This window comes from Oncorhynchus masou, unplaced genomic scaffold (assembly GCF_036934945.1).
Source record: "Oncorhynchus masou masou isolate Uvic2021 unplaced genomic scaffold, UVic_Omas_1.1 unplaced_scaffold_817, whole genome shotgun sequence".
NCBI lineage: Eukaryota > Metazoa > Chordata > Actinopteri > Salmoniformes > Salmonidae > Oncorhynchus > Oncorhynchus masou.
In genome coordinates, this window is record NW_027014646.1 from 209,964 (window position 1) to 232,343 (window position 22,380).

General features: G+C 49.6%; 1 protein-coding gene across 1 annotated transcript in view; it reads right to left on the reverse strand.

Moving 5' to 3' along the window:
* LOC135537568 (intermembrane lipid transfer protein VPS13C-like) overlaps positions 1-22,364 on the reverse strand; it is a 77,949-nt gene extending 55,585 nt beyond the window's left edge. The window contains 6 exon segments of the mRNA XM_064963699.1: positions 4,492-4,881; positions 7,637-7,934; positions 16,557-16,678; positions 18,925-19,085; positions 21,851-22,115; positions 22,338-22,364. Of these exon segments, the coding sequence (XP_064819771.1) occupies positions 4,492-4,881; positions 7,637-7,934; positions 16,557-16,678; positions 18,925-19,085; positions 21,851-22,115; positions 22,338-22,364 (1,263 nt within the window).
* Between the last annotated feature and the right edge of the window lie 16 nt (positions 22,365-22,380).

A 22,380-nucleotide genomic window follows, 5' to 3' on the forward strand; every position in this document is an offset into this window, starting at 1 on the left:
GTACCCCACCACACTCCCCCTGTCTGGTACAGGTACCCCCACCACACCCCCCTCTCTCCCCCTGTCTGGTACAGGTACCCCACCACACTCCCCCTGTCTGGTACAGGTACCCCACCACACTCCCCCTGTCTGGTACAGGTACCCCCACCACACTCCCCCTGTCTGGTACAGGTACCCCCACCACACTCCCCCCCTGTCTGGTACAGGTACCCCCACCACACTCCCCCTGTCTGGTACAGGTACCCCCCACCACACTCCCCCTGTCTGGTACAGGTACCCCACCACACTCCCCCTGTCTGGTACAGGTACCCCCACCACACTCCCCCCCTGTCTGGTACAGGTACCCCCACCACACTCCCCATGTCTGGTACAGGTACCCCCACCACACTCACCCTGTCTGGTACAGGTACCCCCACCACACTCCCCCTGTCTGGTACAGGTACCCCCACCACACTCACCCTGTCTGGTACAGGTACCCCCACCACACTCCCCCTGTCTGGTACAGGTACCCCCACCACACTCACCCTGTCTGGTACAGGTACCCCCACCACACTCCCCCTGTCTGGTACAGGTACCCCCACCACACTCCCCCCTCTCTCCTCCTGTCTGGTACAGGTACCCCCACCACACTCCCCCCTCTCTCCCCCTGTCTGGTACAGGTACCCCCACCACAATCACCCCTCTCTCCCCCTGTCTGGTACAGGTACCACCACCACACTCACCCCTCTCTCCCCCTGTCTGGTACAGGTACCCTCACCACACTCACCCCCTGTCTGGTACAGGTACCCCCACCACACTCCCCCTCTCTCCCCCTGTCTGGTACAGGTACCCTCACCACACTCCCCCCTCTCTCCCCCTGTCTGGTACAGGTACCCCCACCACACTCCCTCCTCACTCCCCCTGTCTGGTACAGGTACCCCCACCACACTCCCCCTCTCTCCCCCTGTCTGGTACAGGTACCCCCACCACACTCCCCCCTCTCTCCCCCTGTCTGGTACAGGTACCCCCACCACACTCCCCCCTCTCTCCCCCTGTCTGGTACAGGTACCCTCACCACACTCCGCCCTGTCTCCCCCTGTCTGGTACAGGTACCCCCCCTCTCTCCCCCTGTCTGGTACAGGTACCCCCCCTCTCTCCCCCTGTCTGGTACAGGTACCCCCACCACACTCCCTCCTCTCTCCCCCTGTCTGGTACAGGTACCCCCACCACACTCACCCCCCTCTCCCCGTCTGGTACAGGTACCACCACCACACTCACCCCCCTCTCCCCGTCTGGTACAGGTACCCCCACCACACTCACCCCTCTCTCCCCCTGTCTGGTACAGGTACTCCCACCACACTCCCCCCTCTCTCCCCCTGTCTGGTACAAGTACCCCCACCACACTCCCCCTGTCTGGTACAGGTACCCCCACCACACTCCCCCCTCTCTCCTCCTGTCTGGTACAGGTACCCCCACCACACTCCCCCCTCTCTCCCCTGTCTGGTACAGGTACCCCCACCACAATCACCCCTCTCTCCCCCTGTCTGGTACAGGTACCACCACCACACTCACCCCTCTCTCCCCCTGTCTGGTACAGGTACCCTCACCACACTCACCCCCTGTCTGGTACAGGTACCCCCACCACACTCCCCCCTCTCTCCCCCTGTCTGGTACAGGTACCCTCACCACACTCCCCCCTCTCTCCCCCTGTCTGGTACAGGTACCCCCACCACACTCCCTCCTCACTCCCCCTGTCTGGTACAGGTACCCCCACCACACTCCCTCCTCTCTCCCCCTGTCTGGTACAGGTACTCCCACCACACTCCCCCTCTCTCCCCCTGTCTGGTACAAGTACCCCCACCACACTCACCCCCTCTCCCCGTCTGGTACAGGTACCACCACCACACTCACCCCCTCTCCCCGTCTGGTACAGGTACCACCACCACACTCACCCCCCTCTCCCCGTCTGGTACAGGTACCCCCACCACACTCCCCCTCTCTCCCCCTGTCTGGTACAGGTACTCCCACCACACTCCCCCTCTCTCCCCCTGTCTGGTACAAATACCCCCACCACACTCTCCCCTCTCTCCCCCTGTCTGGTACAGGTACCACCACCACACTCACCCCTCTCTCCCCCTGTCTGGTACAAATACCCCCACCACACTATCCCCTCTCTCCCCCTGTCTGGTACAGGTACCACCACCACACTCCCCCCTCTCTCCCCCTGTCTGGTACAGGTACCACCACCACACTCCCCCTCTCTCCCCCTGTCTGGTACAGGTACCCCCACCACACTCCCTCCTCTCTCCCAAGCTTTCGCTCACCTCCAGCCCACAGACACTGTTGAGGTGAGTGACTCTGGACTTTCCCCCCTGCCCCGCTACAACGTTTCCCCCCCGCCCCGCTACAACGTTTCCCCCCTGCCCCGCTACGACGTTTCCCCCCTGCAGGCGGTCACTGAGTCCAAGGTGCTAAAGGAGCTCCTTAAACTTGACCCCCCCCCCCCCAAAAAAAAATTAACTGGGTCAGATGGTTTAGACACTTTCTTCTTTAAGGTTGAATCTGGTTCCCGCTCAGGTTATGGATGTGTCACTGCAACCTTAAAAGGGTCCTCAATGATGTCACCATCGCCATTGATTCTAAGCAACATTGAGCTACTGTTTTTATTGACTTGGCCAAAGCTAATCGCTCCTCTTTCACCCCAGCTGCCAAACTAACCCTGATGCAGATGACCATCCTACCCATGTTAGATTACGGAGACTTAATTTATAGATCGGCAGGTAAGGGTCTCGAGTGGCTAGATGTTCTTTACCAGTCGGCTATCAGATTAGCCACCAATGCTCCTTATAGGACAGATCACTGCTCTCTATACTCCTCTGTAAACTGGTCATCTCTGTAAACCCGTTGACAGATCACTGCTCTCTGTAGACTGGTCATCTCTGTAAACCCGTTGACCGATCACTGCTCTCTATACTCCTCTGTAGACTGGTCATCTCTGTAAACCCGTTGACAGACACACTGATTGATGCTTATTTATTAAACCCTCTTCGGCCTCTCTATCTGAGAAATCTATTGCATCCCTCATCCTCCACATACGACAACCTTTCTGCCAGTCACATTCTGTTAAAGGTCCCCAAAGCGCACACATCCCTGGGTCGCTCGTCTTTTCAGTTCGCTGCAGCTAGCGACTGGAACGAGCTGCAACAAACACTCAAACTGGACAGTTTAATGTCAATCTCTTCATTCAAAGACTTAAATCATGGACACTTTTACTGAAAAGTTGTGGCTGCCTTGTGTGATGTATTGTTGTTTCTACCTTCTAGACCTTTCTGATGTTGTCTGTGCCCAATAATGTTTGTACCATGTTTTGTGCTGCTACCATGTTGTGCTGCTATCATGTTGTAGTCATGTTGTGTTGCTACCATGTTGTAGTCATGTTGTGTTGCTACCATGTTGTAGTCATGATGTGTTGCTACCATGTCGTGTTGCTACCATGTCGTGTTGCTACCATGTCGTGTTGCTACCATGTCGTGTTGCTACCATGTCGTGTTGCTACCATGTCGTGTTGCTACCATGTCGTGTTGCTACCATGTCGTATTGCTAACATGCTGTGTTGCTACCATGTCGTGTTGCTACCATGTCGTGTTGCTACCATGTCGTATTGCTAACATGCTGTGTTGCTACCATGTCGTGTTGCTACCATGTCGTGTTGCTACCATGTCGTGTTGCTACCATGTCGTGTTGCTACCATGTCGTGTTGCTACCATGTTGTGTTGCTACCATGCTGTGTTACTACCATGGTGTGTCATGTTGTGTTGCTACCATGTTGTAGTCATGATGTGTTGCTACCATGTCGTGTTGCTACCATGTCGTGTTGCTACCATGTCGTGTTGCTACCATGTCGTGTTGCTACCATGTCGTGTTGCTACCATGTCGTATTGCTAACATGCTGTGTTGCTACCATGTCGTGTTGCTACCATGTCGTGTTGCTACCATGTCGTGTTGCTACCATGTTGTGTTGCTACCATGCTGTGTTACTACCATGGTGTGTCATGTCTTGTTGCAACCATGTTGTGTCATGTCGTGTTACTACCATGTTGTGTTGCTACCATGTCGTGCTGCTACCATGTTGTGCTGCTACCATGTTGTGCTGGTACCATGTTGTGCTGGTACCATGTTGTGCTGGTACCATGTTGTGCTGGTACCATGTTGTTGTCATGTTATGCTGCTACCATGTTGTCATGTTGTGTTGCTACCATGCGGTGTTGTCATGTGTTGCTGCCTTGCTATGTTGTCGTCTTAGGTCTCTCTTTATGTAGTGTTGTGTTGTCTCTCTTGTCGTGATGTGTGTTCTGTCCTATATTTATATTGTATTTATTTATTTTAATCCCAGCCCCCGTCCCCGCAGGGGGCCTTTTGATTGGCCGTCATTGTAAATAAGAATATGTTCTTAACTGACTTGCCTAGTTAAATAAAGGTTCAATAAAATAAGACAGTCAGACGCTTTCCTACCTTGTTCTTGCTGAAGATGTTCTTTCTCTTGAAGGAGAAGAGGACGACGTCCCTGAAGTCCGACGCGTGTTTGACGGAGACGTCTTCCGCGCGGTACTGCAGAACCCTGGACGTCTTATTGACGATCCAGTACGGGCTAAACACAGCCAGCGTCAGACGTCCATGCAGACGCGCCACGTGCACGCTCAGGTCCACGGTCAGCGTCTCGGCCGAGTCGCAGGCGAAGCACACAGGGAAGAACTCCTGCATGTCCTGGGCGATACGGATACGTCCGGACCAGTCCCTGCCCTGGTATTTAACCAGGACCATCTCCATGATCTCACCTCCTATACGGGCGTTCAGAACGTCTGCCGCGCTGCCCTCCTGGAGCTCGTGGAACTCTGCTGAGCCCTGGAGAGACGGATTAATGGGTCGACACAAGTTTGAAAATGTATCCGTGAGGAAAGTATCTTTGCATTGTAGAGGTACCTCAACATGGCATAACAACAGGAAATAATGAAATCAAAGTCTAGAGGCTGGCTGATTGTTCAGGTTATCTAAGTGGTACTACCTCCAGTAGATAGCTGTAAGGCAGGGTACAGGTCTAGGGTTAGATCCTAGCCTAGTGACTGTCTTCATGTTTAGGTTATCTAAGTGTCACTACCTCCAGTAGATATCTGTAAGGCAGGGTACAGGTCTAGGGTTAGATCCTAGCCTAGTGACTGTCTTCATGTTTAGGTTATCTAAGTGTCACTACCTCCAGTAGATATCTGATGCTGTAAGGCAGGGTACAGGTCTAGGGTTAGATCCTAGCCTAGTGACTGTCTTCATGTTCAGGTTATCTAAGTGGTACTACCTCCAGTAGATATCTGTAAGGCAGGGTACAGGTCTAGGGTTAGATCCTAGCCTAGTGACTGTCTTCATGTTTAGGTTATCTAAGTGGTACTACCTCCAGTAGATATCTGTAAGGCAGGGTACAGGTCTAGGGTTAGATCCTAGCCTAGTGACTGTCTTCATGTTTAGGTTATCTAAGTGTCACTACCTCCAGTAGATATCTGTAAGGCAGGGTACAGGTCTAGGGTTAGATCCTAGCCTAGTGACTGTCTTCATGTTTAGGTTATCTAAGTGTCACTACCTCCAGTAGATATCTGTAAGGCAGGGTACAGGTCTAGGGTTAGATCCTAGCCTAGTGACTGTCTTCATGTTCAGGTTATCTAAGTGGTACTACCTCCAGTAGATATCTGATGCTGTAAGGCAGGGTACAGGTCTAGGGTTAGATCCTAGCCTAGTGACTGTCTTCATGTTCAGGTTATCTAAGTGGTACTACCTCCAGTAGATATCTGATGCTGTAAGGCAGGGTACAGGTCTAGGGTTAGATCCTAGTCTAGTGACTGTCTTCATGTTTAGGTTATCTAAGTGGTACTACCTCCAGTAGATATCTGTAAGGCAGGGTACAGGTCTAGGGTTAGATCCTAGCCTAGTGACTGTCTTCATGTTTAGGTTATCTAAGTGGTACTACCTCCAGTAGATATCTGATGCTGTAAGGCAGGGTACAGGTCTAGGGTTAGATCCTAGCCTAGTGACTGTCTTCATGTTTAGGTTATCTAAGTGTCACTACCTCCAGTAGATATCTGATGCTGTAAGGCAGGGTACAGGTCTAGGGTTAGATCCTAGTCTAGTGACTGTCTTCATGTTTAGGTTATCTAAGTGTCACTACCTCCAGTAGATATCTGATGCTGTAAGGCAGGGTACAGGTCTAGGGTTAGATCCTAGCCTAGTGACTGTCTTCATGTTTAGGTTATCTAAGTGGTACTACCTCCAGTAGATATCTGATGCTTTAAGGCAGGGTACAGGTCTAGGGTTAGATCCTAGCCTAGTGACTGTCTTCATGTTTAGGTTATCTAAGTGTCACTACCTCCAGTAGATATCTGTAAGGCAGGGTACAGGTCTAGGGTTAGATCCTAGCCTAGTGACTGTCTTCATGTTCAGGTTATCTAAGTGTCACTACCTCCAGTAGATATCTGTAAGGCAGGGTACAGGTCTAGGGTTAGATCCTAGTCTAGTGACTGTCTTCATGTTTAGGTTATCTAAGTGGTACTACCTCCAGTAGATATCTGTAAGGCAGGGTACAGGTCTAGGGTTAGATCCTAGCCTAGTGACTGTCTTCATGTTTAGGTTATCTAAGTGTCACTACCTCCAGTAGATATATGATGCTGTAAGGCAGGGTACAGGTCTAGGGTTAGATCCTAGTCTAGTGACTGTCTTCATGTTTAGGTTATCTAAGTGGTACTACCTCCAGTAGATATCTGATGCTGTAAGGCAGGGTACAGGTCTAGGGTTAGATCCTAGCCTAGTGACTGTCTTCATGTTTAGGTTATCTAAGTGCTACTACCTCCAGTAGATATCTGATGCTGTAAGGCAGGGTACAGGTCTAGGGTTAGATCCTAGCCTAGTGACTGTCTTCATGTTCAGGTTATCTAAGTGTCACTACCTCCAGTAGATATCTGTAAGGCAGGGTACAGGTCTAGGGTTAGATCCTAGCCTAGTGACTGTCTTCATGTTCAGGTTATCTAAGTGTCACTACCTCCAGTAGATATCTGATGCTGTAAGGCAGGGTACAGGTCTAGGGTTAGATCCTAGCCTAGTGACTGTCTTCATGTTCAGGTTATCTAAGTGCTACTACCTCCAGTAGATATCTGATGCTGTAAGGCAGGGTACAGGTCTAGGGTTAGATCCTAGCCTAGTGACTGTCTTCATGTTTAGGTTATCTAAGTGTCACTACCTCCAGTAGATATCTGTAAGGCAGGGTACAGGTCTAGGGTTAGATCCTAGCCTAGTGACTGTCTTCATGTTTAGGTTATCTAAGTGGTACTACCTCCAGTAGATATCTGATGCTGTAAGGCAGGGTACAGGTCTAGGGTTAGATCCTAGCCTAGTGACTGTCTTCATGTTCATGTTATCTAAGTGTCACTACCTCCAGTAGATATCTGTAAGGCAGGGTACAGGTCTAGGGTTAGATCCTAGTCTAGTGACTGTCTTCATGTTCAGGTTATCTAAGTGCTACTACCTCCAGTAGATATCTGATGCTGTAAGGCAGGGTACAGGTCTTGGGTTAGATCCTAGCCTAGTGACTGTCTTCATGTTTAGGTTATCTAAGTCGTACTACCTCCAGTAGATATCTGATGCTGTAAGGCAGCAGGTTCCGGAGGGTCACAGCTGGGTGGAGGTGGATGACGTAGGCCGGGTCCCAGTCGTCCTCTCGCTGGGAGGAAATGAAGGACAGGTGATCTGGTGTGGCCAAGGTGGTCACCTGGAGGGGCAGGAAGCTGCTGTCTGCCGACGGACACTGGAGAAGGGACCGCACCTCAGAGCTCAGGTGGACCTGCTCCTTCCAGGCGATACAGGTAGACGACGGGCAGTACTGGCCCTCCAGGCGCCCAGCTGGCTGGAGGAAGAGCTGACACCTATAGAGGGAGAAGAGACGGGGAGACCACATATAATGAGGAGACCACATTTAACCACATATAACTAACAATCTAGTTGAACATAACCCAAGCTGACATCTGCGTCAGAGAGAAGAGAGGAGTGAAACAAGGTAAGGACAGGGAGTCTGTACAACACTCTTAGAACATTTGTTTACAGTTCTATAACAGTTGATTAAAGTTCTAGAACATTTGTTTAAAGTTCTAGAACAGTTGATTAAAGTTCTAGAACATTTGTTTACAGTTCTAGAACATTTGTTTACAGTTCTAGAACATTTGTTTACAGTTCTAGAACATTTGTTTACAGTTCTAGAACATTTGTTTACAGTTCTAGAACATTTGTTTACAGTTCTAGAACATTTGTTTACAGTTCTAGAACATTTGTTTACAGTTCTAGAACATTTGTTTAAAGTTCTAGAACATTTGTTTAAAGTTCTAGAACATTTGTTTAAAGTTCTAGAATATTTGTTTAAAGTTCTAGAATATTTGTTTTACCCCTGTAAGTCTAAGCGGTTGGGAATCGCTAAGCTGACATATGGTATTGTTTTAAGATGGTTCAAACTATGGATTTAGAATTTTAGGACCCTTTTTAGATATCTCGTACGTGTACTTCTCCCTTCACAGAACAGTGCAAACTGTCTCTAACCTGAATAGAAAGAGGGGTGGGAGGCCCCGGTGCACAACTGAGCAAAAGTACATTAGAGTGTCACGTTTGAGAAACAGACGCCTCACAAGTCCTCAACTGGCAGCTTCATTAAATAGTACCCGCAAAACACCGGTCTCAATGTCAACAGCGAAGAGGCGACTCCGGGATGCTGGCCTTCTAGGCAGAGTTCCTCTGTCCAGTCTCAACGTCAACAGAGAAGAGGCGACTCTGGGATGCTGGCCTTCTAGGCAGAGTTCCTCTGTCCAGTCTCAACGTCAACAGAGAAGAGGCGACTCTGGGATGCTGGCCTTCTAGGCAGAGTTCCTCTGTCCAGTCTCAACGTCAACAGAGAAGAGGCGACTCTGGGATGCTGGCCTTCTAGGCAGAGTTCCTCTGTCCAGTCTCAACGTCAACAGAGAAGAGGCGACTCTGGGATGCTGGCCTTCTTGGCAGAGTTCCTCTGTCCAGTGTCTGTGTCCTTTTATAAATTATTGGCCAGTCTGAGATTTGGCTTTTTCTTTGCATCCCGGAGTCGCCTCTTCACTGTTGACGTTGAGACTGCTGTTCTGTGAAGGGAGGAGTACACAGCGTTGTACGAGATCTTCATTTTCTTGGCAATTTCTCTCATGGAATAGCGTTCATTTCTCAGAAGAAGAATAGACTGACGATTTTCTGAAGAAAGGTCTTTGTTTCTGGCCATTTTGAGCCTGTAATCAAACCCCCAAATGCTGATGCTCCAGATACTTTCAACTAATTTGTACCACAAACGGTTCTGACGCTACAAACAAAGAAGTTGTCACGTCAACGGTCCCGACTTCAGACGAGTCCCCCCGATATTTGTAAGTCATAGAGCAACACGGAGAACACTGTTGTGTTCGTTAGAGTCTATCCTTTCCATAAAATATGGTTATTGTTTGTATGTCAAACCGTTCGGATGCTAAGTAAGTTGGTAATTTTCGGGATTTCTAATGGTCTGACAAAACACCTCTCTACATCTGCCACATTTCAACGCAGAAGCGGAAACGTGACACTAGTGGATGCAGTGGATTGATACTGAAACGCGACACTAGTGAATTGATACTGAAACGCGACACTAGTGGATTGATACTGAAACGCGACACTAGTGAATGCAGTGGATTGATACTGAAACGCGACACTAGTGAATGCAGTGGATTGATACTGAAACGCGACACTAGTGGATGCAGTGGATTGATGCGGAAACACGACACTAGTGAATGCAGTGGATTGATACTGAAACGTGACACTAGTGAATGCAGTGGATTGATACTGAAACGCGACACTAGTGAATGCAGTGGATTGATACTGAAACGCGACACTAGTGAATGCAGCGGATTGATACTGAAACGCGACACTAGTGAATGCAGCGGATTGATACTGAAACGCGACAATAGTGGATTGATACTGAAACGCGACACTAGTGAATGCAGTGGATTGATACTGAAACGCGACACTAGTGAATGCAGTGGATTGATACTGAAACGTGACACTAGTGAATGCAGTGGATTGATACTGAAACGCGACACTAGTGAATGCAGTGGATTGATACTGAAACGCGACACTAGTGAATGCAGTGGATTGATACTGAAACACGACACTAGTGAATACAGCGGATTGATACTGAAACGTGACACTAGTGAACGCAGTGGATTGATACTGAAACGCGACAGTAGTGAATGCAGTGGATTGATACTGAAACACGACACTAGTGAATGCAGTGGATTGATACTGAAACGCGACACTAGTGAATGCAGTGGATTGATACTGAAACGCGACACTAGTGAACGCAGTGGATTGATACTGAAACGCGACAGTAGTGAATGCAGTGGATTGATACTGAAACACGACACTAGTGAATGCAGTGGATTGATACTGAAACACGACACTAGTGAATACAGCGGATTGATACTGAAACGTGACACTAGTGAACGCAGTGGATTGATACTGAAACGCGACAGTAGTGAATGCAGTGGATTGATACTGAAACGCGACACTAGTGAACGCAGTGGATTGATACTGAAACGCGACACTAGTGAACGCAGTGGATTGATACTGAAACGCGACACTAGTGAACGCAGTGGATTGATACTGAAACGCGACAGTAGTGAATGCAGTGGATTGATACTGAAACGCGACACTAGTGAACGCAGTGGATTGATACTGAAACGCGACAGTAGTGAATGCAGTGGATTGATACTGAAACACGACACTAGTGAATGCAGTGGATTGATACTGAAACACGACACTAGTGAATACAGCGGATTGATACTGAAACGCGACACTAGTGAACGCAGTGGATTGATACTGAAACGCGACAGTAGTGAATGCAGTGGATTGATACTGAAATACGACACTAGTGAATGCAGTGGATTGATACTGAAACGCGACACTAGTGAATGCAGTGGATTGATACTGAAACACGACACTAGTGAATGCAGTGGATTGATACTGAAACGCGACACTAGTGGATGCAGTGGATTGATGCGGAAACACGACACTAGTGAATGCAGTGGATTGATACTGAAACGTGACACTAGTGAATGCAGTGGATTGATACTGAAACGCGACACTAGTGAATGCAGTGGATTGATACTGAAACGCGACACTAGTGAATGCAGCGGATTGATACTGAAACGCGACACTAGTGAATGCAGCGGATTGATACTGAAACGCGACAATAGTGGATTGATACTGAAACGCGACACTAGTGAATGCAGTGGATTGATACTGAAACGCGACACTAGTGAATGCAGTGGATTGATACTGAAACGTGACACTAGTGAATGCAGTGGATTGATACTGAAACGCGACACTAGTGAATGCAGTGGATTGATACTGAAACGTGACACTAGTGAATGCAGTGGATTGATACTGAAACGCGACACTAGTGAATGCAGTGGATTGATACCGAAACGCGACACTAGTGAATGCAGTGGATTGATACTGAAACGCGACACTAGTGGATGCAGTGGATTGATACTGAAACGCGACACTAGTGGATTGATACTGAAACGCGACACTAGTGGATGCAGTGGATTGATACTGAAACGCGACACTAGTGAATGCAGTGGATTGATACTGAAACGCGACACTAGTGAATGCAGTGGATTGATACTGAAACACGACACTAGTGAATGCAGTGGATTGATACTGAAACACGACACTAGTGAATGCAGTGGATTGATACTGAAACGCGACACTAGTGAATGCAGTGGATTGATACTGAAACGCGACACTAGTGGATGCAGTGGATTGATACTGAAACGCGACACTAGTGAATGCAGTGGATTGGTACTGAAACGCGACACTAGTGAATGCAGTGGATTGATGCGGAAACGTGACACTAGTGAACGCAGTGGATTGATACTGAAACGCGACACTAGTGGATGCAGTGGATTGATACTGAAACGTGACACTAGTCGATTGATACTGAAATGCGACACTAGTGAATGCAGCGGATTGATACTGAAACGCGACACTAGTGGATGCAGTGGATTGATACTGAAACATGACACTAGTGGATGCAGTGGATTGATACTGAAACGTGACACTAGTGGATGCAGTGGATTGATACTGAAACGCGACACTAGTGGATGCAGTGGATTGATACGCATCCAATGCAATAAAAACATATCTAATTTAAACTGTCGGATTTTGAAGGGGAATCTTTTGTTATGCAACTTATATTGACGCACCGGTGGGTCTAGGGGGTTAATACTTGTTGAAAGCACTAGAACACTTGTTGAAAGCACTAGAACACTTGTTGAAAGCACTAGAACACTTGTTGAAAGCACTCGAACACTTGTTGAAAGCACTAGAATATTTATGGTGTCACTCTCTCGAACGTGGTCCTTCGAGCCGGATAACAGACACTGAGATTGAGCAAGGGGACACCCGGATCTCCCAAGCGACCCAGCTCATCACACATCAACCTCTTAATTTCCTGTTTATGATTAGCATCTGATAAATAGTATCCTTTGTCTGTACGCTGCGACCACCGGCCTTTCAGAAGCTAGGTTGAAATAGAGCTGTCCATTCATACGATAAGTAACCAATATAATTATGTCAAATTGTCCTTCGAGTAGATGTGCGACGGGCGGCTCACACATGCAAACACTCCGGTAAAAGTGTATCTCGCTTCCTACAATGATAAGTAGCAAATATAATGCCGGCAATTCAAGGAGAAGTTACTCGAACACTCGTTGGTGGACACGAGTACGAGTGCCCTGGTGTCATAAACGTGTGCTGTCTGAGGAGGACAGCAACAACTACACAGTTCCTGCTAATGTTCAGGAGGAGTGGTCTTACCAGGTGAAACTGAATCAAAATGAATTACCCTTATTTTACCTGATAGGTTGACTGAGAACACATTTACAGAAACAGGAAATGTGTTAAATGTTGTGTAACGTGAAGAAAAATGGTCTCTGTGTAAGGTCCCTCTCTAAGGTCTCTGTGTAAGGTCCCTCTCTAAGGTCTCTGTGTAAGGTCCCTCTCTAAGGTCTCTGTGTAAGGTCCCTCTCTAAGGTCTCTGTGTAAGGTCCCTCTCTAAGGTCCCTCTCTAAGGTCCCTCTCTAAGGTCCCTCTCTAAGGTCCCTCTCTAAGGTCCCTCTCTAAGGTCCCTCTCTAAGGTCCCTCTCTAAGGTCCCTCTCTAAGGTCCCTCTCTAAGGTCTCTGTGTAAGGTCCCTCTCTAAGGTCTCTGTGTAAGGTCCCTCTCTAAGGTCTCTGTGTAAGGTCCCTCTCTAAGGTCTCTGTGTAAGGTCCCTCTCTAAAGGTCCCTCTCTAAGGTCCCTCTCTAAGGTCCCTCTCTAAGGTCCCTCTCTAAGGTCCCTCTCTAAGGTCCCTCTCTAAGGTCCCTCTCTAAGGTCCCTCTCTAAGGTCTCTGTGTAAGGTCCCTCTCTAAGGTCTCTGTGTAAGGTCCCTCTCTAAGGTCTCTGTGTAAGGTCTCTGTGTAAGGTCCCTCTCTAAGGTCTCTGTGTAAGGTCCCTCTCTAAAGGTCCCTCTCTAAGGTCCCTCTCTAAGGTCCCTCTCTAAGGTCCCTCTCTAAAGGTCCCTCTCTAAAGGTCCCTCTCTAAAGGTCCCTCTCTAAAGGTCCCTCTCTAAGGTCCCTCTCTAAGGTCCCTCTCTAAGGTCCCTCTCTAAGGTCCCTCTCTAAGGTCCCTCTCTAAGGTCCCTCTCTCAGGTCCCTCTCTCAGGTCCCTCTCTCAGGTCCCTCTCTCAGGTCCCTCTCTCAGGTCCCTCTCTCAGGTCTCTGTGTAAGGTCCCTCTCTAAGGTCCCTCTCTAAGGTCCCTCTCTAAGGTCCCTCTCTAAGGTCCCTCTCTAAGGTCCCTCTCTAAGGTCCCTCTCTAAGGTCCCTCTCTAAGGTCCCTCTCTAAGGTCCCTCTCTAAGGTCTCTGTGTAAGGTCCCTCTCTCAGGTCCCTCTCTCAGGTCCCTCTCTCAGGTCCCTCTCTCAGGTCCCTCTCTCAGGTCCCTCTCTCAGGTCTCTGTGTAAGGTCCCTCTCTCAGGTCCCTCTCTCAGGTCCCTCTCTCAGGTCCCTCTCTCAGGTCCCTCTCTCAGGTCCCTCTCTAAGGTCTCTGTGTAAGGTCCCTCTCTCAGGTCCCTCTCTCAGGTCCCTCTCTCAGGTCCCTCTCTCAGGTCCCTCTCTCAGGTCCCTCTCTAAGGTCCCTCTCTCAGGTCCCTCTCTCAGGTCCCTCTCTCAGGTGGTCCCTCTCCCAGGTCCCTCTCTCAGGTCCCTCTCTCAGGTCCCTCTCTCAGGTCCCTCTCTAAGGTCCCTCTCTCAGGTCCCTCTCTCAGGTCTCTGTGTAAGGTCCCTCTCTCAGGTCCCTCTCTCAGGTCCCTCTCTCAGGTCCCTCTCTCAGGTCCCTCTCTCAGGTCCCTCTCTCAGGTCCCTCTCTAAGGTCCCTCTCTCAGGTCCCTCTCTCAGGTCCCTCTCCAAGGTCCCTCTCCAAGGTCCCTCTCCAAGGTCCCTCTCCAAGGTCCCTCTCTAAGGTCCCTCTCTCAGGTCCCTCTCCCAGGTCCCTCTCCCAGGTCCCTCTCCCAGGTCCCTCTCCCAGGTCCCTCTCCCAGGTCCCTCTCTAAGGTCTCTGTGTAAGGTCCCTCTCCAAGGTCTCTGTGTAAGGTCACTCTCCAAGGTCTCTGTGTAAGGTCCCTCTCTAAGGTCCCTCTCCAAGGTCTGTGTGTAAGGTCCCTCTCCAAGGTCTGTGTGTAAGGTCCCTCTCCAAGGTCTCTGTGTAAGGTCCCTCTCTCAGGTCCCTCTCTCAGGTCCCTCTCTAAGGTCCCTCTCTAAGGTCCCTCTCTAAGGTCCCTCTCCCAGGTCCCTCTCCCAGGTCCCTCTCCCAGGTCCCTCTCCAAGGTCCCTCTCCCAGGTCCCTCTCCCAGGTCCCTCTCCCAGGTCCCTCTCCCAGGTCCCTCTCCCAGGTCCCTCTCTCAGGTCTCTGTGTAAGGTCCCTCTCTAAGGTCTCTGTGTAAGGTCCCTCTCTCAGGTCCCTCTCTCAGGTCCCTCTCTCAGGTCTCTGTGTAAGGTCCCTCTCTCAGGTCCCTCTCTCAGGTCCCTCTCTAAGGTCTCTGTGTAAGGTCCCTCTCTCAGGTCCCTCTCTCAGGTCCCTCTCTCAGGTCTCTGTGTAAGGTCCCTCTCTAAGGTCTCTGTGTAAGGTCCCTCTCTAAGGTCTCTGTGTAAGGTCCCTCTCTCAGGTCTCTGTGTAAGGTCCCTCTCTAAGGTCCCTCTCTAAGGTCTCTGTGTAAGGTCCCTCTCTAAGGTCTCTGTGTAAGGTCCCTCTCTAAGGTCTCTGTGTAAGGTCCCTCTCTAAGGTCTCTGTGTAAGGTCCCTCTCTAAGGTCTCTGTGTAAGGTCCCTCTCTAAGGTCTCTGTGTAAGGTCCCTCTCTAAGGTCTCTGTGTAAGGTCCCTCTCTAAGATCTCTGTGTAAGGTCCCTCTCTAAGGTCTCTGTGTAAGGTCCCTCTCTAAGGTCTCTGTGTAAGGTCCCTCTCTAAGGTCTCTGTGTAAGGTCCCTCTCTAAGGTCTCTGTGTAAGGTCCCTCTCTAAGATCTCTGTGTAAGGTCCCTCTCTAAGGTCTCTGTGTAAGGTCCCTCTCTAAGGTCTCTGTGTAAGGTCCCTCTCTAAGGTCTCTGTGTAAGGTCCCTCTCTAAGGTCTCTGTGTAAGGTCCCTCTCTGAGGACCTGTACGAGCCCAGGGCTACGACGTGGTTATCGCCTGTCCTACCGACGTGGTTATCGCCTGTCCTACCGACGTGGTTATCGCCTGTCCTACCGACATGGTTATCGCCTGTCCTACCGACGTGGTTATCGCCTGTCCTACCGACATGGTTATCGCCTGTCCTACCGACATGGTTATCGCCTGTCCTACCGACGTGGTCATTACCTGTCCTACCAACATGGTTATCACCTGTAGGAGTCCAGGGCTACCAACATGGTTATTACCTGTCCTACCAACATGGTTATTACCCGTCCTACCAACATGGTTATTACCCGTCCTACCGACATGATTATTACCTGTCCTACCAACATGGTTATTACCTGTCCTACCAACATGGTTATTACCCGTCCTACCAACATGGTTATTACCTGTCCTACCAACATGGCTGTTACCTGTCCTACCAACATGGTTATTACCTGTCCTACCAACATGGTTATTACCTGTCCTACCAACATGGTTATTACCCGTCCTACCAACATGGTTATTACCCGTCCTACCAACATGGTTATTACCCGTCCTACCAACATGGTTATTACCTGTCCTACCAACATGGTTATTATCGGTCCTACCTACATGGTTATTACCCGTCCTACCAACATGGTTATTACCTGTCCTACCAACATGGTTATTACCCGTCCTACCAACATGGTTATTATCGGTCCTACCAACATGGTTATTACCCGTCCTACCAACATGGTTATTATCGGTCCTACCAACATGGTTATTACCTGTAGGAGTCCAGGGCAACATCAGACTCGTTCTCGGGCTCTGCCAGTCCTATATTAACCATCCCTCTGGATTTGGGACAATACTTCAGGATGGTAAACGGCACTGAGAAATGGTTCTGGATCTGAAACACAAAACCACGTTGAAAAACAGTCAGTTAAGGACGACCTCATCCTTTTTTTGACTCAATAGAAACAAAAACACTGATTTTACTGTAATTGAAAAGTGCTGAATAAATCAAATGTATTTTAATATCAGCTGCGTTCACGTTGCTAGTCCACAAGACTTGTTACTCTCTACTGAAAGCTGTTGAGTGTCTATAGCCTACAGGAGGACAGCTCCATAGAGAGTGTGATGGAGGACAGCTCCATAGAGAAAGTGATGGAGGACAGCTCCATAGAGAGAGAGTGATGGAGGACAGCTCCATAGAGAGAGAGTGATGGAGGACAGCTCCATAGAGAGAGAGTGATGGAGGACAGCTCCATAGAGAGTGAGTGATGGAGGACAGCTCCATAGAGAGAGTGATGGAGGACAGCTCCATAGAGAGTGAGTGATGGAGGACAGCTCCATAGAGAGTGAGTGATGGAGGACAGCTCCATAGAGAGTGAGTGATGGAGGACAGCTCCATAGAGAGTGAGTGATGGAGGACAGCTCCATAGAGAGTGAGTGATGGAGGACAGCTCCATAGAGAGTGAGTGATGGAGGACAGCTCCATAGAGAGAGAGTGATGGAGGACAGCTCCATAGAGAGAGTGATGGAGGACAGCTCCATAGAGAGAGTGATGGAGGACAGCTCCATAGAGAGAGTGATGGAGGACAGCTCCATAGAGAGAGTGATGGAGGACAGCTCCATAGAGAGAGTGACGGAGGACAGCTCCATAGAGAGAGAGTGACGGAGGACAGCTCCATAGAGAGAGAGTGATGGAGGACGGCTCCATAGAGAGAGAGTGATGGAGGACAGCTCCATAGAGTGAGTGATGGAGGACAGCTCCATAGAGAGTGAGTGATGGAGGACAGCTCCATAGAGAGTGAGTAAGGAGGACAGCTCCATAGAGAGAGTGATGGAGGACAGCTCCATAGAGAGAGAGTGATGGAGGACAGCTCCATAGAGAGAGTGATGGAGGACAGCTCCATAGAGAGAGAGTGACGGAGGACAGCTCCATAGAGAGAGAGTGATGGAGGACAGCTCCATAGAGTGAGTGATGGAGGACAGCTCCATAGAGAGAGAGTGATGGAGGACAGCTCCATAAAGAGAGAGTGATGGAGGACAGCTCCATAGAGAGAGAGTGATGGAGGACAGCTCCATAGAGAGAGAGTGATGGAGGACAGCTCCATAGAGAGAGAGTGATGGAGGACAGCTCCATAGAGAGAGAGTGATGGAGGACAGCTCCATAGAGAGAGAGTGATGGAGGACAGCTCCATAGAGAGAGTGATGGAGGACAGCTCCATAGAGAGAGTGATGGAGGACAGCTCCATAGAGAGCTGTGTGGCTCAGTCGGTAGAGCATGGCGCTTGCAACGCCAAGCGTCGTGGGTTCGATTCCCGCTGGGACCACCCATATGTAAAAGTAGTGGCCCCAGCCGACTTGTAAGTCGCTTTGGACAAAAGCGTCTGCTAAATGGGATATATTAGAGAGAGAGTGATGGAGGACAGCTCCATAGAGAGTGAGTGATGGAGGACAGCTCCATAGAGAGAGTGATGGAGGACAGCTCCATAGAGAGAGTGATGGAGGACAGCTCCATAGAGAGTGATGGAGGACAGCTCCATAGAGAGTGATGGAGGACAGCTCCATAGAGAGTGATGGAGGACAGCTCCATAGAGAGTGATGGAGGACAGCTCCATAGAGAGTGATGGAGGACAGCTCCATAGAGAGTGATGGAGGACAGCTCCATAGAGAGTGATGGAGGACAGCTCCATAGAGAGAGTGATGGAGGACAGCTCCATAGAGAGAGTGATGGAGGACAGCTCTATAGAGAGAGTGATGGAGGACAGCTCCATAGAGAGAGTGATAGAGGACAGCTCCATAGAGAGAGAGTGATGGAGGACAGCTCCATAGAGAGAGTGATGGAGGACAGCTCCACAGAGAGTGATGGAGGACAGTTCCACAGAGAGAGAGTGATGGAGGACAGCTCCATAGAGAGAGAGTGATGGAGGACAGCTCCATAGAGAGAGTGATAGAGGACAGCTCCATAGAGAGAGTGATGGAGGACAGCTCCATAGAGAGAGTGATGGAGGACAGCTCCACAGAGAGTGATGGAGGACAGTTCCACAGAGAGAGAGTGATGGAGGACAGCTCCATAGAGAGAGAGTGATGGAGGACAGCTCCATAGAGAGAGAGTGATGGAGGACAGCTCCATAGTGATTTGCTGACCTGTAGCGGAGATCGGACGGTGATGACCTTGTTTCCTTCCGAGGCGTCAATCTGTACCAACACAGACACGTTCTCCTGCAGCACGGGATCTCTCACGTTATAGAGCCTCCTGCCAGGCTGATCCACCGCCAGGTTGGAGATCTCACTGTACCCGGAAGGAACTGTGGAGGAGACAGGACCAGTGGACATTGTTCCAGCTACTGACTCGATCTATTATCCAATGGCAGAGGAATATCATTAAAAAAAATCCCATGCCGAGCTGTTCGGTTCGAATCCCGTTCAAACACAGGGAAAAGGATTCCCTAAACTTTAGTGCAGGACGAGAAACAGAGACATACATACTCTGTTGAAATGTAAAAGAAGGAGAGACCACATCAAGCAACATGTACAGTACGACCCTATATGGAGGTGGCGGGTAGTGGTTAGAGTGTTGGGCCAGTAACCAGCAGGTAGTCTAGTGGTTAGAGTGTTGGGCCAGTAACCAGCAGGTAGTCTAGTGGTTAGAGTGTTGGGCCAGTAACCAGCAGGTAGTCTAGTGGTTAGAGTGTTGGGCCAGTAACCAGCAGGTAGTCTAGTGGTTAGAGTGTTGGGCCAGTAACCAGCAGGTAGTCTAGTGGTTAGAGTGTTGGGCCAGTAACCAGCAGGTAGTCTAGTGGTTAGAGTGTTGGGCCAGTAACCAGCAGGTAGTCTAGTGGTTAGAGTGTTGGGCTAGTAACCAGCAGGTAGTCTAGTGGTTAGAGTGTTGGGCCAGTAACCAACAGGTAGCCTAGTGGTTACAGCGTTGGGTCAGTAACCAGCAGGTAGCCTAGTGGTTAGAGTGTTGGGCCAGTAACCAGCAGGTAGTCTAGTGGTTAGAGTGTTGGACTAGTAACCAGCAGGTAGCCTAGTGGTTAGAACGTTGGACTAGTAATCAGCAGGTAGTCTAGTGGTTAGAGTGTTGGGCCAGTAACCAGCAGGTAGTCTAGTGGTTAGAGTGTTGGGCCAGTAACCAGCAGGTAGTCTAGTGGTTAGAGTGTTGGACTAGTAACCAGCAGGTAGCCTAGTAACCAGCAGGTAGCCTAGTGGTTAGAGTGTTGGACTAGTAACCAGCAGGTAGACTAGTGGTTAGAGTGGTGGACTAGTAACCAGCAGGTAGCCTAGTGGTTAGAGTGTTGCACTAGTAACCAGCAGGTAGACTAGTGGTTAGAGTGGTGGACCAGTAACCAGCAGGTAGCCTAGTGGTTAGAGTGTTGGACCAGTAACCAGCAGGTAGACTAGTGGTTAGAGTGTTGGACTAGTAACCAGCAGGTAGACTTGTGGTTAGAGTGTTGGGCCAGTAACCAGCAGGTAGACTAGTGGTTAGAGCGTTGGACTAGTAACCAGCAGGTAGACTAGTGGTTAGAGCGTTGGACTAGTAACCAGCAGGTAGACTAGTGGTTAGAGCGGTGGACTAGTAACCAGCAGGTAGTCTAGTGGTTAGGGCGTTGGGCCAGTAACCAGCAGGTAGCCTAGTAACCAGCAGGTAGTCTAGTGGTTAGAGTGTTGGGCCAGTAACCAGCAGGTAGCCTAGTGGTTAGAGCGTTGGACTAGTAACCAGCAGGTAGACTAGTGGTTAGAGCGTTGGACTAGTAACCAGCAGGTAGACTAGTGGTTAGAGCGCTGGACTAGTAACCAGCAGGTAGCCTAGTGGTTAGAGCGTTGGGACAGTAACCAGCAGGTAGCCTAGTGGTTAGAGTGTTGGCGCCAGTAACCAGCAGGTAGCCTAGTGGTTAGAGTGTTGGCGCCAGTAACCAGCAGGTAGCCTAGTGGTTAGAGCGTTGGACTAGTAACCAGCAGGTAGCCTAGTGGTTAGAGCGTTGGGTCAGTAACCAGCAGGTAGCCTAGTGGTTAGAGTGTTGGCGCCAGTAACCAGCAGGTAGCCTAGTGGTTAGAGCGTTGGACTAGTAACCAGCAGGTAGACTAGTGGTTAGAGTGTTGGACTAGTAACAAGCAGGTTGCCTAGTGGTTAGAGTGTTGGGCTGGTAACCAGCAGGTAGCCTAGTGGTTAGAGCGTTGGACTAGTAACCAGCAGGTAGACTAGTGGTTAGAGTGTTGGGTCAGTAACCAGCAGGTAGTCTAGTGGTTAGAGCGTTGGGCTAGTAACCAGCAGGTAGCCTAGTGGTTAGAGCATTGGGTCAGTAACCAGCAGGTAGCCTAGTGGTTAGAGTGTTGGACTAGTAACCAGCAGGTAGACTAGTGGTTAGAGTGTTGGACTAGTAACCAGCAGGTAGACTAGTGGTTAGAGTGTTGGACTAGTAACCAGCAGGTAGACTAGTGGTTAGAGTGTTGGACTAGTAACCAGCAGGTAGTCTAGTGGTTAGAGTGTTGGACTAGTAACCAGCAGGTAGCCTAGTGGTTAGAGTGTTGGACTAGAAACCAGCAGGTAGCCTAGTGGTTAGAGCATTGGACTAGTAACCAGCAGGTAGCCTAGTGGTTAGTGTGTTGGACTAGTAACCAGCAGGTAGCCTAGTGGTTAGAGCGTTGGACTAGTAACCAGCAGGTAAACTAGTGGTTAGAGCGTTGGACTAGTAACCAGCAGGTAGACTAGTGGTTAGAGCGTTGGACTAGTAACCAGCAGGTAGCCTAGTGGTTAGAGTGTTGGACTAGTAACCAGCAGGTAGACTAGTGGTTAGAGCGTTGGACTAGTAACCAGCAGGTAGACTAGTGGTTAGAGCGTTGGACTAGTAACCAGCAGGTAGACTAGTGGTTAGAGTGTTGGACTAGTAACCAGCAGGTTGCAAGTTCAAGTCTGTTGTTCTGCCCCTGAACAGGCAGTTAACCCACTGTTCCCAGGCCGTCATTTAAAATAAGAATTTGTTCTTAACTGACTCGCCTCGTTAAATAAAGGTCAAATAAATAAAGGTGTAAATAAATAAAGGTGTAAATAAATATAGAGTAGTCCACTGACCGATGCTGAGGTTAAAGAGGCAGCTCTCCTGGCGTTGCAAAGCGGACAGTTTGCCCCGTGTGGAGGTTCCCGACCCAGAGTACTGCAGGTCCACGCTCTGCCCTACCCCCACCTCGTGGAGCTTGCCCTGCCCAGGGGAGGCCACCGCCCGCAGGTTGGCACTGTGCTGCACGGTGAGAGGGATGCCCAGCGCATTACGGATGGTGAAGGGGGCCTTCTCCTTCAGACTGTGGTCAAAGGTAGAGGCTGTGCCCTCAGAGAATGCCTGAGCAGAAATGACAGAACGTTATTGAATAAACGTGCTGAAATTTTCAACATTTTTACATTTTATTTTGTAAGCAAACTTGTAAACAATAGGTTGGTTTGTGGGACCTAGATGAATCTAGTCCTGGTTTAAAAACAGGACCAATGATATTGATGTTTAGTCTAGGAATGGCTTTAACTAGGGCCTAGTTAACTCGGGCCTAACTAGAGAAACGGGTCAAACGTTCATAGGAAGAAAATCAGCAGCCATCAGGACCGAATTATAC